The sequence below is a fragment of the Cryptomeria japonica genome, chromosome 8, assembly GCF_030272615.1.
Source record: "Cryptomeria japonica chromosome 8, Sugi_1.0, whole genome shotgun sequence".
Classification (NCBI taxonomy): domain Eukaryota; kingdom Viridiplantae; phylum Streptophyta; class Pinopsida; order Cupressales; family Cupressaceae; genus Cryptomeria; species Cryptomeria japonica.
Genome location: NC_081412.1, coordinates 540,520,009 through 540,536,480, shown reverse-complemented (window position 1 = coordinate 540,536,480; position 16,472 = coordinate 540,520,009). Strand labels below are relative to the sequence as shown.

At 36.3% G+C, this 16,472-nt stretch overlaps 1 protein-coding gene across 3 annotated transcripts in view; it reads left to right on the top strand.

The window, feature by feature from the left end:
* Window positions 1–16,472, top strand: part of LOC131051920 (vacuolar protein-sorting-associated protein 33 homolog) — a 208,623-nt gene that overhangs the window by 151,154 nt on the left and 40,997 nt on the right. For all 3 annotated transcript variants that reach the window (XM_057986520.2, XM_057986519.2, XM_057986518.2), the window contains one exon: window positions 11,171–11,251. In XM_057986520.2, the coding sequence (XP_057842503.1) occupies window positions 11,171–11,251 (81 nt within the window). The remainder of the gene's footprint in view (window positions 1–11,170; window positions 11,252–16,472) is intronic.

The window sequence follows — 16,472 nt, the reverse complement described above, 5'->3', positions numbered from 1 at the left end:
ACTCTAAGACCCATATCGCTCCTGTCCCTCTCCAAGGGACCAGAGCGATATTTCCATTAAAGCATCGATTTCAAAAGACAAGCAAGTGTTAAGCTACCAAGAGGATCGAAAGGACGTTATTACACGCATTGAAGATAATTGTAAGTTGAAAAAAACAAGAACAAGCACATAATGATGAACTTCGCTCCTGTCCCTCAGGAAGGGACCAGAGCGATGTTAGATGTATTGATCATTTTGAGCAAGATTTACGTAAGGACAAGATTTCGCAAGGTCTTAGAGGGTCCACGGAAAGGTAGAAGGGTGATGCATGAAGATTTCAAACGTTAAATAATCACCAAAATTGACTTAGGGACCATATCGCTCCTGTCCCTCTCCAAGGGACCAGGGCGATTTGCTTTGGATTCCCCGTTTTGCTTCAAGTTTAAGCTAAGTTAAAGATTCACAAGGTTATGCAAGGTCCAAGGCATCGTTTGAAGATAATTCACAAAGGTTTGAACGTCCAAACATCGCCAAATAGTGTAAAAGCTCCATATCGCTCCTGTCCTTTGGACAAGGACCAAGGCGATACTATCAAAACACTCACGTTTCTTCAAAGATCAAGTCAAGGCGAGGATGGACGAGGTAAGGGACATCGTTGGGAAGACGTTGCAAAGGAGATCGAAGTTTAAAAGTCACCAAGATCAAGGAAAAATATGGATCGCTCCTGTCCCTCTCCAAGGGACAAGGGCGATGATCCTTATAACATCGAAGGTACCTTGCAAAAGCGAGTGGGACGTGCGTGGAATGGACCAGCGATGATATTATTCGCCTTACAATGAAGGTTTGAAGGTCAAAGGTACAAGATAAACGTGAAGACATGGAGATCGCTCCTGTCCCTCTCCAAGGGACAAGGGCGATGTTAGGCAAAACGCATGACATTCTTTGAAAATCACGTTAAGACAAGGACGCACAAGGTTTTAAATGGCATCTGGAAGATGATACAAGGAAAGGATCGTACCAAAATGGAGAATTTCAAGCAAAAAACTTAGGATCGCTCCTGTCCCTCTCCAAGGGACTAGGGCGATAATGGTCATGAGATGCACTTGCTCGCACAAGAATGAAATTCAAATTTGAAGGACCCAACAAACATCCCAAAATCAACATGGAGATGAAGGAGTTGAACGTTGAAAACGCAAGAATCATGCCAAAGATGGTGAATCGCTCCTGTCCCTCTCCAAGGGACCAGGGCGATGAGGTACGTCCCTTTTATTTTCATATTTTTTTGGCGCCAAATTAAAACAATTCGAATTTGCTTTAAATGCTAAATCAATTTAAAAAATTGAAAATTCATTTCTATTTGGCATTTAATATGGCGTTATCTCTTATTAATTATTTTTTGCCTTTATTTAAAATCGAAATTCTCAAATAAAAAACGCAAGGCATTAATAGTTAATTAATTACTTAAAAAAAATCGAATTGGAGTGCTCATATATGGAAGTCGGCCTTGTTATGTCATTGCAAATCATTTAAAAATCGTTTGAAATTGTTATATTTTATCAAGTCGGCCTAAGGGATAAATCGATGAGAGCGCTATATATATAGGGGGGTGAAAACTATTATTTTCACATCATTATTTTACCTCTCTACATGCGAATTAAGGAAGACGAAGGAAAGTGTTAAGTGTGTTCAAAGATAGTGCGAATATTATCCAAGGTGGCGCGAGTTTCATTCATCCAAAGGTGGCGCTAGTATCATCTTGTGTGGAGTGCGAAGTGTGTTTGAAGAGGTGCGAATTCCATCCAAGGTGGCGTAAGCAATCAAAAGGTGGTGCGAACTTGAAGACCACGCCAAAGTACGAATTTGAAGATCCATTTGAGACCACGTCCAAGGCGATAATTGAAGATCACATTCTTTCCAGAGGTGGCGAAGTCAATTTTGAGGAGATCATATTGAAGATTACTTTATACCTCAATTTTGCCTAGGCGAATTTTTATCTTTTGCATTCTAGAGTTAGCTCTCTATCGAGGTATGGCGATTTAATTATTATTGTTTTATTCATTTATCGTCATATTTCAAATTTTGAAATTTTGATCCTTGAATATCTCTTAGCTCAATCGTTGTATTTTAGGAAATGATAACTCTAGAGACTTATCATGAGGTTTCCAAAAATTTATCTCTCTTATTTACGTTATTTATTGCAAAATCTATTTCTTATAATGAAATGTTGTGTAGGTATGGCGACCCCAAAGGCGGGAGCATCCACCAGTCGCTCGGCTCTCATGAAAGAAGATCAGAAGACCGAAGAAGTGGAGACCAAGATCGTGTCCAAGTGGAGCAACATTGGAGATACCAACTTGGGGAACTTTAGCACGAAGAAGTTCCGAGAGGTCCCTTACATCGGCAAGCCATCACCTGTCGCCCGGAGAATAATAGAGAGTGGCATCATCAAGGCGGCCGGTTTTCCTCCAGCCATTCAGTGCCACGAGTTGATGATCGAGTGTGCCCGTCACTACAATCCACAGTCCAGGACAATTGTGTCCAATGAAGGAAACACTTTGGCGTACCTTTCAGAGGAAGCCATAAGTGAAGCCTTCCATCTTCCAGAGCACAGGGACATGATATACAAGAGCATTGAAGGAGCCAGATCAATGTACGATGATGATCCAGATGCTTGCCTAAGCATAATCAACAAGAACTGGCTACTTAAGAGTCGTCCCCGTCTGAGCAAAGTACCGAACACACCACACAGGATTGATTTCCAGGAGGAGTATAGAGATTTGATTACCATGCTCAACAGAGTTACAGGAGCACCTCATGCCTTCTATTTTGAGAAATGGATGTTTTACTTCATCCAGGTGATTGTTCAAGGAAAGGGTACAATACATTGGGCTAGGATAATTAGCCATTGCTTAGACGTACAGTTGAGAAGACTCAGGGCTACTAAGTCCTTCCACATGAGTTCATACGTCATCTATGCCTTAATCAGGAGCGTTGAGTACGCAGGACTACCTCACAGAGGAGTGATTGGAAGAGGACCCGGCGAGGTCAGAGTTTGTGAATCCTATACCTACTTGCATCATCCACCAGGGAAGAACTACAAGTTAATCAATGATACTTTCACGATGAACATCACAAGGACGTTGCAAGGAGGGATTCACAACAGATTATCTCAGGATGCCCAGGAGTTCATCAAGAGGTACGGTGCTTGGTTCATTCAGTTTCCCAAGTTCACTTACATTAGAGTGTATGGATGTCCTTTACCTCCATACATGTTGCCGAGATACCCGACAGATAGAATTGTGTTACTTGAAGTAACAAGGCAGTTGGCAGCATATGTGAAGGCATTCAGACACAGACATCAGAATGGAGTTCAGGTACCTATTATTTTGGGTAATTCAGTTGAGGTATGTCCTAATGTCTTAGCCATGGATGACGCAGAGAAGGAGTTAGCCTTGTATCCTTTTTCATCTTTTGCTTGGAGGAATAGTTTTGATCCACATGGACATTTAGAGGAGACGGTCGGTAGAAGATTTAGACATGAGTACCAGATTGAAGATTTTATGATGAATCTCCTAGATGATCTCGAAGTGAAACGAAAGATACATTCTAGATTGCCTTTGGATTTCATCAGGAAATGTAAGATTTACAGAGTGGCCGACCAAGCTCAGGACAACGGCAGGCACATCCAATCTTCATACGATAGAGAAAGCAAAACAATAAGTTTGAATTGGAATGAGCCCGAGGCCGTGGATTTAGATGATTTGATGGCACCAGTCTTGTCTTGTACTCGCAGATGGGTAGACGTTCAGCATCAGAAGTTGAGAGAACAAGGCATAGCCATGTCTTTTACTTTGGAAGAAAAGCCAGCCGAAGGTGGAGCCAGTGTTAGTGAAGGCAATCCTAATCCTAGGAATTCAGGTGAAGGTAACCTTCGATGTGCCAGTGAGGGCAATCTCCATTCGAGAGGTTCAAAGAGAAAGGAAAGATCAGAAAAGAAAGAGCCTTCCAAGAAAAAGCAAGGTGCTAACAAAGATCAAACACCAGGTACTTCTTCCAGGCCAGAGAATAGAACAGTTCGAGTGGAAGAATCCATGGAATCGATGGTACAGAATGACAGACAGGGAGAAGAACAGGCACAGCATGTTTCATCCGATGGATCTCTCCAAGACTATGATTTAGATAATGATAATGAAGTAACATCTCCTCCCAGACAAGAAGAAATGGTACATAAAGAGATTCAAGTTCAAGAGACAAGATCAAATATCCCAGATTGGTTGAAGGAAAGATTGACTAAGGTGATCGTAATTGAGGACGAGGACAGTGCAATTGATTTAGAGAGCCTTGTTCGACGTTCACATATGACAACAGAGAAGAAGAAGGCTACAAAGATGTCCAAGATGGTTCGAGATGAGACTGGATCTAGAAAACTGCAGATAGCTACACCGGCAGCAGACAAATATGAGGGTGAGATCCTAGCAGAAGACTATCATATACAGACTATTGAGTTAGGACCGTCCACAGCAGAGCAGACTTTAGATGATGCCACCGACACATTTGAGGCATTGAAGGACAAGTTTAGAGAAGAAGTAGAAAAGAATAGAAAGCTTGAGAAAGAGGTCGGTGCATGGAGGACATATTTCAGTCACATCAATGAACCTTTGGGACGTCAGGATCCAGTTAGATCACCATTGCAGGCATTGCCCCTTCAATCAATCAATGAAGCAGAAAGATTCAGGAATATGGTCCAGCGTACATGTAGTTGGATGGATAGATCTCACACGGTGGCCATTGAGTTTGTTACAAGGATGTCGAAGATCACCCATCAGGCTATCCAAGTTTTTGAGATTATTCACAGATTGATGGCAACAGTAGCTGCATTTGCCCATACCAAGGACGTTGTCATCCCTGTCTTGAAAGTTATAAGACACACATCCAGAAGAATTTTAGCACAAGAGAGGATCTTAGAAGGTGATTCTCACAGTTTGTTTCAGTGGTCAACCTTACTCCATATAAAGAGTGTTCTCTTTGAGGACATCAGTGTTAGATGTGGTCAAGTTGAGGAGGTGATCAATCCGATCCAGGACAGAGTATTTGAGGTACTTCGTACCATTCTTGGCAGAAGGATCGAGGTCGAGACAGATGTGGATTTACAAGAATTTGAAGATAGAATCAAGATCATCTTTCGCAAGGACGCAGATGTTACAGATGAGCAGTATGATCAGATGTATGCCACCATGCTCCTGATTGATAGAACAAAGGAACTTGAACCTACTTGGGACACAGCTCTTCTAGATGCATTTGATCAGGTTATCCACTTAGAAGAGAGTATCAAGAATCTTCCCGAGATTCCAAGCACAGAAATCGAAGGAATCGTGACAAAATTCATTGCATATGCTAAGAAAGAGAATTGGAAAGGGAATAAGATTCTAGATGAAAGGTTGTTACAGATGACATGACATCTTATTTCTCATTGGTTGATACCTCCTAGATTTTTGTGCCAAATTTAATATTTGGCTATGTATTTAATATTGTTCAGTAAAAAGGAGGTCATTTGTAACAAACCCTAATTAGGGTTTAGGTGTCATGATCTTATCCATTGATTTACTTTCAATCTGGACCTTTCATTGTAATTGGGGATGCTATTTATACCTCCATTTTTCATTTCATTGGAGTTAATAGAAAAATAGTGAAGAAGTGTGAGAGATAATAGTTAGAGTTAGAAGCAAATTTTATTTTGTAGCAAGATTGAGTCTTGAAGAGAGAGATTCAAGCAATTGTTGTATATGATGACTTGGAAATCAATAAAATATTGAAGTTATGGTGTTTTGTTGCAAATTTCTTAAGTTATCTTCATGGTTGTTGGATGTACTTGAATCACGCTCAATCAAAGTAGTTTGTTAATTTGAAAGGCTAAGTGTGAGATTTGATATTTGGTAGGACTCGCTATCCAAACCACTAGCTTCTTGCTGATTGTAGGAACGCCTTGCGTGGTCGACTGGAAAACATTTTGAGTCCTTAACCTTCAAGCATTTTCGCATCTAGGATATGTACCTTCGTAGTAGTGTCCTTGGTCTTTGATGCATTGAACACCATTATTACCTTAGAAGATCGCACTAATTTCAATTGAGTTGTTACCTTATGGCAAAATTGAAGTTGGTTGAGTCTTGCCAAATCTCATTCATGCTAAGTCGTTCATAGGGTTAGGCTAGATTAGACTTCCTTAAATCCTGTCCTTTTTCCATTTTTTTGAAAGTTCCTTTTAGTTTAGTAAAATCTTCGAACTTTTGAATCCGTAAGACGCCTTGGAGGAAACAGCAAATCACATCATACCACTAAAAAAGCTTGTCCACACGTGGAGACCCCACTAAAAGAACCTTGGAGTCTATCTAACTGATCCTTTTTGCAGATCTTCAGCAGTTAGAGACTATTTTCTCAAGAGAGGATAAGATGCCTGTCGGTATTTTATTCTGTGTATGATGGTGTACAAAATACACGTCAACAGAGCCCTGCTAGTGTTGTTGATTTCATAAATGTGAGCTAGTGCTTTGAACATTTGAAAGGCCGTCTCATATCTAGAAATAACTAGTACAATGTGGTCCTTACTGAATCCACAATTATCTTAAGGGCCTTCTCATTGTCCTTGCTCCACTGAATTTTCTCTGTATCATCAAAGGGTTTAGGAATTTCACTTTTGACATGGGAGTCAATTTTATTTTCTTTCAAAACAAGCATGATCCTGAATTTCCAAGATACAAAATTTGATGCTGCATCTAATCTATCTTCAAACCTAACTCCGGTTGCCATTAGGATTATGGGAATGTGATCTTAGTAAGAGCCTGGTGAAAGTTTATGAGATTGTTACAGAATTTTAATATGATCCTCCTTAACTTCGCTTTGATACCATGTTAAGTTCTTTCAAAATTCTGTGATCAAAATAGAAGAGATGGAGATATGATCTGAAAGTTGTATTTTATCTGCTATAGCGTGTTTTAAAGATGCACCACACTTATCAATTTCGGTGTGTATATCCTCCTCAATGTAAGCATGCTATATAAGTGGATGGGGGGTTACGTAGTGAAGAGATATGTCTTCCCACGTGGGAAGACACATCTCTTCCCTACGTACCTCTCACCACAGTATATAAACTAGTCACCGTTTACTTACCCGATTGGAAGGAGTGCAACTTGTTTGAGAATCGCTTTACCACCGGATACCATGAACGGTGTAACCGTTGGTCAAACGCGATAAGTTAACTTTGGTTTTATTTATCATTAGTTAATGTTAACATATTAGTATATGTAATCAAATTAATATATATATCGGAAGCATGAAATAGTACGACCGACGTTACAAAATTAACAGTGAATATTTTAAAGTAAAGATTAGAATCAACATCATTCTTGCAAGATCCTAAACTAATCAAATACTTATCAATCCTTTTTGTACCAAACTCGAAGAGCCTGCTTGAGGCCGTATAGAGCTTTCTTCAATCTGCACACATGAGATTCTCTATCTTGAATCTCATATTCTTCTGATTATTCAATTAAGAAAAGTAGTCTTTATATCCAACTTCCAACCTTTAGCTACAACATTAGCTATAATGATTTTAATATTAGCATATCTAGCAACAGGAGCAAGTGTTTCTTTATAACCAAGAGCTATACATCTAGCTTCATATTTCTCAATACTTCTATTAACACAATTACTGAGGATTGTAGGGAACATGGAACTCCCTCTTGATTCTTAATATAAGATTGTGATAAGAATCAACTAATGAAAGCAACCAACGAAGTTTCCATAAAAATGAGAAATGCCAATCTTTTCCTTACTTCACTTTTACGAAATGGACCCATAGCACAATCCTTATGATCATGGCATACCTTCAAGTGAAGGAATGAACTGAGAGTTTGTGTAGGCTCTTAATACCAAGCTCCCTCTGAAGCTTGAAGGCATGATAGTTCAAAACTATCTTGAAGAGAAGCATCAATGTTAGGATCAAACATTATTCAATATCCCAATAGAATGAATTAACAAGAAAATTCATGAACATGTAAGATAACTCATCTCTTTATTGACTAGACTTCCACCATTGACAACATATGCAAAGATTGCTCAAAACAGTTAGTATAACACAAGGATTTTGTACATTGCTAGTCCAAAGAATATGATGAACTTCACTCACTACACAACATTCTTTAATGTAAAAATTGTTTTCCATAACAGAGAGATAGTCGTGCCTGATCTGATTAGAAAATTAAGGCAAGTGGATGACTTCAGAAAACTTTGACAATCTAACATATTATAAAATCCATAAGCAAGGTATATAAGCCAAATTGCCTTTCCAGCCAGTGCGTAAAATTAAATATGAGTATCAACCACTCAAAAGATACATGATGTAGTTGAACACAAACATGTGATCAAAAGAACTAAGTTAGATACCTCATTGATCTTAGGTTTCATCATCAAGAGAATACTTATTTCAAAATGTAATAGGCAGTATTGAAGAGATAGATATCACAATGAATATTATGTAAGGAGGACAATGAAAGTCATGACAGATAAAAATACATTAGAGCTAAAAGCAGTCCTCTACACAAGAGCAACAGAGCAAGGCTACAATGAAAGTATAACAAAGATCATGAGAGCTTTATGAAGAGCTGATGAGAACCAAGAGTTGCACAATCACAACCCTACATGACAACCTTATCCAAACATAAAACACTCAGAACAGAAAATACAGTCCATACGATGTTAAACTATTTGATGCAAATCAAGAGACACACCATAAGAGTATATAATTCCAAAGCAGCAAGACTATTGAGCATTTGAAGACTTATATAGAATACGGTGCATTAGAATTGTGCAACAAGTATCATAAAGGATCAGATCATAATATGAAGATAGTAAGGCCATCATTAGACATAGCTACTGAATAGGATGACTAAGGCATCTTACTTTTACATGCCTATCACACCAATGATTAAAGGACACTATTCATTATAGGTTTTCAACTAATGTTCCATATTTCTAAATCTCCTATAAATTTTATTCATCTTTCAATCATATGCTTGCTGGTATATCCGTTAGGATACTCCTAGTTTTATATCTGCAACAGATGCTAATAATATTAAGTGTCAAGGATGATATATTTAGATCAATGCATCAATTTGGATCATTGCATATTCATAGCAAATCACATCAGGAAGGATGAGAGATAAACATACTCAAAATAGAGAGTAAGACAATCCGAATACCAACTTCAACAATTCGAAACTAAGGATTAGAACAAATTCTTAAAGCAAGAACAAAGCTCGAACTAGGATGATAGTTACAAACCTTAGGATGACAATTATACCACCCTTAATGGAATAAAAGAAATACTTAAGACCTAAAGCTAGAAGGAAAAAGGTGCACAAACCAACATATGAAGGCACTCTCTGATGAAATAGTTAACAAGCAAGAGAACCCTGTGCACTAGTTAAGATCCCAAACTAAGGCTGTATAAAAGAACTAATACCAATAACGACAAGGCAGGCAGATACAAGTCTCCAGATCTTTCTTAACAGAGGTAAGCAAATGAGGGTAGAGGAGTAAGAACAATTGTATACAAAGATTGAACCCTTCATATTCTTGTTATGGCCCCATCGATGCCCTCAATTTGAAAAGCAGGTATATTGTCCAGATTCGTTGCTGATTCATGCTAGCCCTAGTCCTGCAAAAGAAGTAATACAAGATCTACCTTCAAGCTGTTAGGCTTTATAGAAGGAACCTGCTCTGATACCATGTTAGTTTTAGGGATCAGATTTAAGCAAACTTAGAAATTAACTTAAATGTAAACACACAAGAGACACAAAACACAATATAACTTGGGAAAACCTCCCTCTTGGAGGAAAAACCTAGGATCAAAGATCCAGATCAGAACCTTTTATTATGAGCAGATTACAATTAAGAATAGATCAGATTACTTATCCGATTTAGTTCCTAAGCTAGGGCAGAGCTTTGCCCAATCAAACCTCTGATGTGCAGGCCCTAATTCGCCTGATCATGTGCAGAACTTCGGCATCATAAAGGAAGATAATTACTGCTCAATCTCACCCAGCAAAGCTCTCAACAAGTTCGCACAGGTCTGCCCTCAATAATGTCCAGGTTTGGATCTGAATGAAGACAGTTTACAGCTCGGATAGCATGCAAGTTCGCACAACCTCCATAATCAGATTTGCACTATTTAGGAAGACAAATGTTCGCACAGCAATAGAATCAGATTCGGATCTGATAGAGTGACCAGTAAGTGCAAGATGAGTTTGCTGTTCAGATTGAACACAATTTCGCTCAGCCATGAAATGCAAATTCACTTCAATCAGACTGATTAATTCGCTAGGTATAATGCAGATCATAATATTCACTTGACCATGCTTGATCACATGTGATTGATGTGTGTATCAAATGGTTGATAGGATTGAGTCTTGTTATATACAAGACTCAATCACCTTTTTCCTTAAGTCAGCTGGGTCTAAGTAGGCCGACTTGATTTATATTTCCCTTCTTACACATTGGTGCCCATCTTGGGATAATAAATTAATTACAAATTACATAAGAATGGGGCCACACTTTACATTGCATTTGACTTTGGACCTATTTAACATTGCAAGACATATTTACTCAATATCAATTAAATTTTAATTGCTAAAGGCAACATTTATTTATAGTAGAATCCAAAACTAGCTAGATAATTTCAACATTACTAACACATCCTTGACTGTACCTTTCCTAAGATGTATTATGTTTTGTAAGAATAAATGACCTTAGAATAGCGGCCAATGATGACCAATGATTTGATTTCTTTTTTTACAAATGTTTCTGTACAAAATGGAATGGATTTCCATCTTTCTTCAACCTTATTTTCGTGCGTCTCACTGTACTGACAGTGAAGAATATCAGAAATATGTAAATGTTTCTTGATCCTCTTTACTTATTACGACCTTAATAATAATAGTCTGAGAATTACTGAAAAGATATGATATTATTGTTTGGACAATTTGCTGCCTTTTCAATTAAATCCATTTTTACAGGGCAGAATCTCAAACATTGAAGCTAATTTTTTAGATATATTAAATAATGATTTTCTTTGGTTTGGAAGTGTATAAAAGTTTGACAAGCTGGATTGATTACTAATATGTGTTACTTTTTTCAGTCCCAATGACATTGCATATGTCTTCTCTGGATATGCACCTTTGAGCATCAGACTCGTCCAACATGCTCTCAGAGCTGGGTGGTGAGATTCTTGATACCTGACACAGAAACAGTTTGCATATGAATTGGTATTTTGTAAACTTTGGATTGTCATGTGTGGATTGTCGTTTTACTCCTCTAGCTCTCAATCATCCTGAAACTTACTAATTTCTACTCATCAATGTGATTTCCAGTTAAATATCTCAGGCTTGAACTCAAATTTGATGAATGAAATGGTTCCTTCAAGGTTTAAAGTTTTATATGAGATCTTTTGATGATATATATCATGCTTTCAGGAACTTAGATTTGATGTCTTTGATGAGATGGCTTATGATATAATTGATAATTTTTTTCAAATGCAATGCAAGGAAAAGCTTTATTATAAAAGATGCATATGCATTTGATTTGTTCAGGATAAAAATGTGCAGTAGTCTTTGAAAACAGCTACAGTAAAACTGCATAGCCTGAAATGGTCAAACATCAAATGTTTTATAGGAACACATTATGTAATTCATTCAAAATGTTTCTACGTAGTTTAAATTAAACCATTGCCAACATAGATGCAAAGTCATTATACCTGAGAAAAAGTTGGGAATCAAAACATATGTATGAGCAAACATGTGTTTCTTTAGCTAATATCAAGTTTGAATTTGGGTTCTGTAGTGAAGCAAATGAGCAGTTTCAGACCTAATGACTTTCATATTTCTTGGGCATGATTTTGAGAAGTGTATCTTTCAACATTAATGATATTGGACATGCAATGTGTCATAAGTTTCTTGTAGTTATATTCTTTTCCAATGATTCTTCAAATTGTCATGACCTTTGGTTGAAGCGAAGAAGCAAATTCTGCTTTAATCACAACCAATCATGCTACAGAGTGAAAGCTGCTCGGACTCAAATTCGTTGTTGGTTTTTTATAATTGAATGGGGACAATTATCGAGGCCATAGTGATGCAATTTATTGAGGAATAAACTGGTTTAGTTGGTTTTTGCTACAAATACTTAATTCTTTATTTTTGCCTATTTTATACACTACTGATTTGAATATTTTTCAGAGCATAGGTGCATTTTTGGACATAATCAAACAATTAATCAATTAGGGTGCATCCCAAGGCACCTGCTTATTTTCTGTTAAACATTTGTTTCTCATTCATTTAGGGCACACGAGAATGGTAACATACTAAGAGATTTAAATTTTCTTTTTTGTTTCAAAATCTTTTTTAGGTTTAGTCCATTTAGACATTTAAGGTTTAAAGTTGTAACTACAGCCCAATAAAAATACCAATCACTTTGGCCTCAAAGAATATTCTTAATTCTACGTTGGCAGATTTGTGGGATATGTAGCTGGATTTGGAATCTGTTTGAGCCAAATTCGTGGTACAGTTTGGTGCGAGTTTGGAATGGGGTAGGGAGTGTGCTAGGGGCTTGTCGGTTCGCAAATGGTAATACTTCCATAAAACGTTGAGAGAACCATGTTGTTCTAGCCCTTCCAAAACATTCACAATGATCCAATTCCATCTGAGCTCTCCTTTTCCATTTGAGCATTTAGATCTAGGGAGTTCATGATATAGTCCCTGTTCTAGGCCTCTGATTAAACATTGGGAGGCAACAAAATAACTAGAAATTTGTGATTCCAATTTATCAAAAATCCTATAATGAGACCAGTCGACTCTACTATCCATAGATAAATACTTATAATATATATTTTTTAAGGGTAAACATAACTATGAATTGGTGAGGTCACAAATGGGGGACTTCATCAGCAACATAACAATCAACAATAACATCACAATGGGGTTTGAAACTTTGAACCTTGGTGGCAAGAACAATACTACATTTAAACCATCCCACTATGCCAATATCGGTCAATTATATTTTATTTTTATTAATCTGAGGTTTTAGTTTTTTTTAATATATATGTGTAATTTTTTTATAATTTAATATTAATGAATTTAATAAATAAAAACATTTATAAATATAATATTAATTATTAGTTAATTTATTATTTATCAAACTATAAATTTTTTATTTTTTTAAAGTTTTTGATATATTTATATATTATGGATTATGATATATCTCATGCTGTGTGGTATTCTAAGCTTAATTACTACTATTAGATTATATATAGGATTTTTATATGTTTTTTGTATGGATGAATAAAAAACAAATCAGAGCCCAATTCTTCTTTCTTTTTGGATCCACGAATTGAATCTGCAAGCTTGAACTCAGATCCAACCTAGAACTAACAACTTAGGCATGACTCAATAAAAATTCAGGAACCCAATCTTTAATTGAATCACCTTTAATCCCATACTTTAAAGCTTACACCTTGACACCCTAGGTCTCTTGCCAAACCCTAACCCTATTTCAAATTTTTATATTTATAATCTAAGTGACAAGGTTCAAATTCGAATTCGAATTCGGCAATATTAAATTCGGATGAAGTTCGGCAAGCAAAAAATTCGACATAAAATTCGCCTATATAAATTTGATTTTTTATAAATATATAAATAATAAATTCATTAAATTGTCAAAATAATTTAACATTTTAAAATTGATTTGAAATAATATAATAAAATAAAGTAGAGATGAAATAAAATGATGAAATTTATTATTTATTAAAATAAAATAATATTATATCAAATTTAAAAACTTATTTAAATGTTTTACATATATTGTATTAAATCATTAAAAATAAAACTATATAATGATTTTTTTTAATACATTACAATAAATTTTAAAAATATTATAATTTAAATTGTTTAAATTTTTTATTTTTTAACTTATTAATATATAAATAATAAATACATTAAATATAATATGTTAAATAATAAATGCATTTTAAGATCGCAATGGAGTTTCCCATGAGCCTATAATATATTTATTATGGAAAATATCTTCGGCTATCCATTGCATCAGGGTTGCAAAAATCTCCGAGGCATTTTTTTGCTACTGTTTTCATCAGATTGACAGCGTCTCCTACAATCATACCATCATTTGTGGCGCCTCTTAGCAGGTCTGTGGGGGCAAAAACCATGGTTCCAACATCGTGCAAGGAGACTAACTTATTCGTTTCCACTCAAGATTCATGCTTATTCCTCCAGTCACGTGTCTGAATTAGAACGAATTTTTAATATTTTTATGGAATTCGACGAATTTCGAATTTTATACATGAAATTCGGCGAATTCTGTGACTTAGTTTATGATTATTAAATTTGAAGTTTTAAGCCCTACTGAACCATTTTTAGTTTAGAGTTCGGTTAGGTTTTAAATTTTATTCAAAGCCTAAACCCAAATCCCCAATCTTAAAGTTTTTTTTTTTTTTGGGGGGGAGGAGGGGGGGGGGGGGGGGGGGGAGTGCGCGTTTAAGATTAGGATAAGGACTTTAAGTTTTTTGTGCAAACCCTTACCCTATTCCTAAACTATTTTTTTAAAGGTTAGGAATAGATCTTGTTTTTTTAAAAACAATAATTCTAATGGATGTTATCTACTCTTTTTTTGTTTTCTGATTTCTCTGATCATGTTGTGTGAAAGGGATTGGCATGGACTTAGTGCAAACACAAGCTCAATCCCAATAAATTGAAATGCAATTTTGTGGTTCAATGTCATGGAGGCATTCATTGCTTCAAATGGCATTTGCCAAATGCTCTAAGGCATGACTTTAGGGCTTGAATAATGTCTTGTTGATGTCTCCCAACAAACTTTGTTGCCTATTGAGGTAGAAGTTGGACCTATCAATAGGGTTGAATTTATGCAGGTGCCATGTGTAGATACTTCTACAGCTTGCACATCAAAAAACCTAACATAGACGGTGGTATTATGGATGCCATTTTTTGTGCGTAATACATTTGGAGCTCAATCATACATGGCTTATATATATAGAGTCCCATAAAGCATAAATTGGCAAAATATTGGGGAAATTGTGATTAATCATAGATGGAAAAGTTCTCAATTTTTTGCCTATAAAAACACAATTCTTTATTAAATATCATTGTTCACTGATTTTGATTTGTTTTCACCGACTTTCATTGATTTTTTGGAATGTAGTCAATTTTTTGGAGGGTTTCTACCCACAATTTTCCATAGGGCTTCTATTGGCGATTTTTTATGGGGCTTTTATTGACAATTTTCAATAGGGTTTTTCCACCATTTTTGTGTTGATTTTTACCTGTGATGTCTAAGGAAACACACCAATGTCAAACTATACTCTCCCAAGTTACCTCAAATAGAAGAGAGATCAATTCGATTTCTCTATCTATACTTATTTCATAGTATAATATATGTTTTTTTTTAATTTGATTTTTTCTTATTTAAATCTTAGTTTTTTTCTAAAACGATTTTTGGTGCTATGATTTTAGATTCAACTCAGACTTCATAGATAAATTTTTTTACACAACAAAACTTTGAACTAAAAAAATATTTAATTTTCTTAAAAAAATATAATTTTTATGCAAAATATAATTACAAAATGTATTAAATGATTTTGGTGGGCATTTGAGTGTATTGCCCCTCAAGGTGTCAAGGTAGTGCCCTCAGTAGGGTCAAGGTGTAGTGCCCTTTTCATAATTTTGAAAGAGGCAAAAGTCTTTAAACTAAAAGAGGGGTAAAAATTTATTCAAACAACAAAGAGACACAAAGAAGCAAAGAGCCCAACAGAAAGAGCACTATAGGGCTCTGTCACTATCAACTAACTGATCAAGCACATGAGCCATATCAGGAGGCAATTGCTCCTTATCCAAAATATTCCAATCCTGCATATGAACTAATGCCCATTTGGCCAAACAATCAACAACACCATTCCACTCCCTAGGAATGTGTGTGAAGGTAACAAAATCCAAGGAAGTACACAACTGAAGAATCTGTTGGATAACCAAAGCCAAGTGCTAGCTAACAGCCCCAATCTCTTGCCCAGTCAACAAAGTCACTACTACTTGAGAATCAGACTCACAAATAATCCTACGCCAACCAAGAGCACAACAACGCTGAACAACATACGAGATAGCAAGAGCCTCCATCAAATTATTACTATGAAAGCCCTTGTAAATAGGAAAAATAAATTGGACATTACCAAAACTATCTTGGCCAACTCCCCCAATGCCAGCATGCCTAGGATTTCCCCGAGATGAGCCATCAATGTTAAGTTTTAAAACTCCAGGAAGAGGGGGTGACCAATGACCCTCACGATTGATCCGCTACACAAGCTGTCTAGACCTCATCCTGCTGTGCTGACCAACAATCACTGAAGCATCTCCTTGAAGACGTAG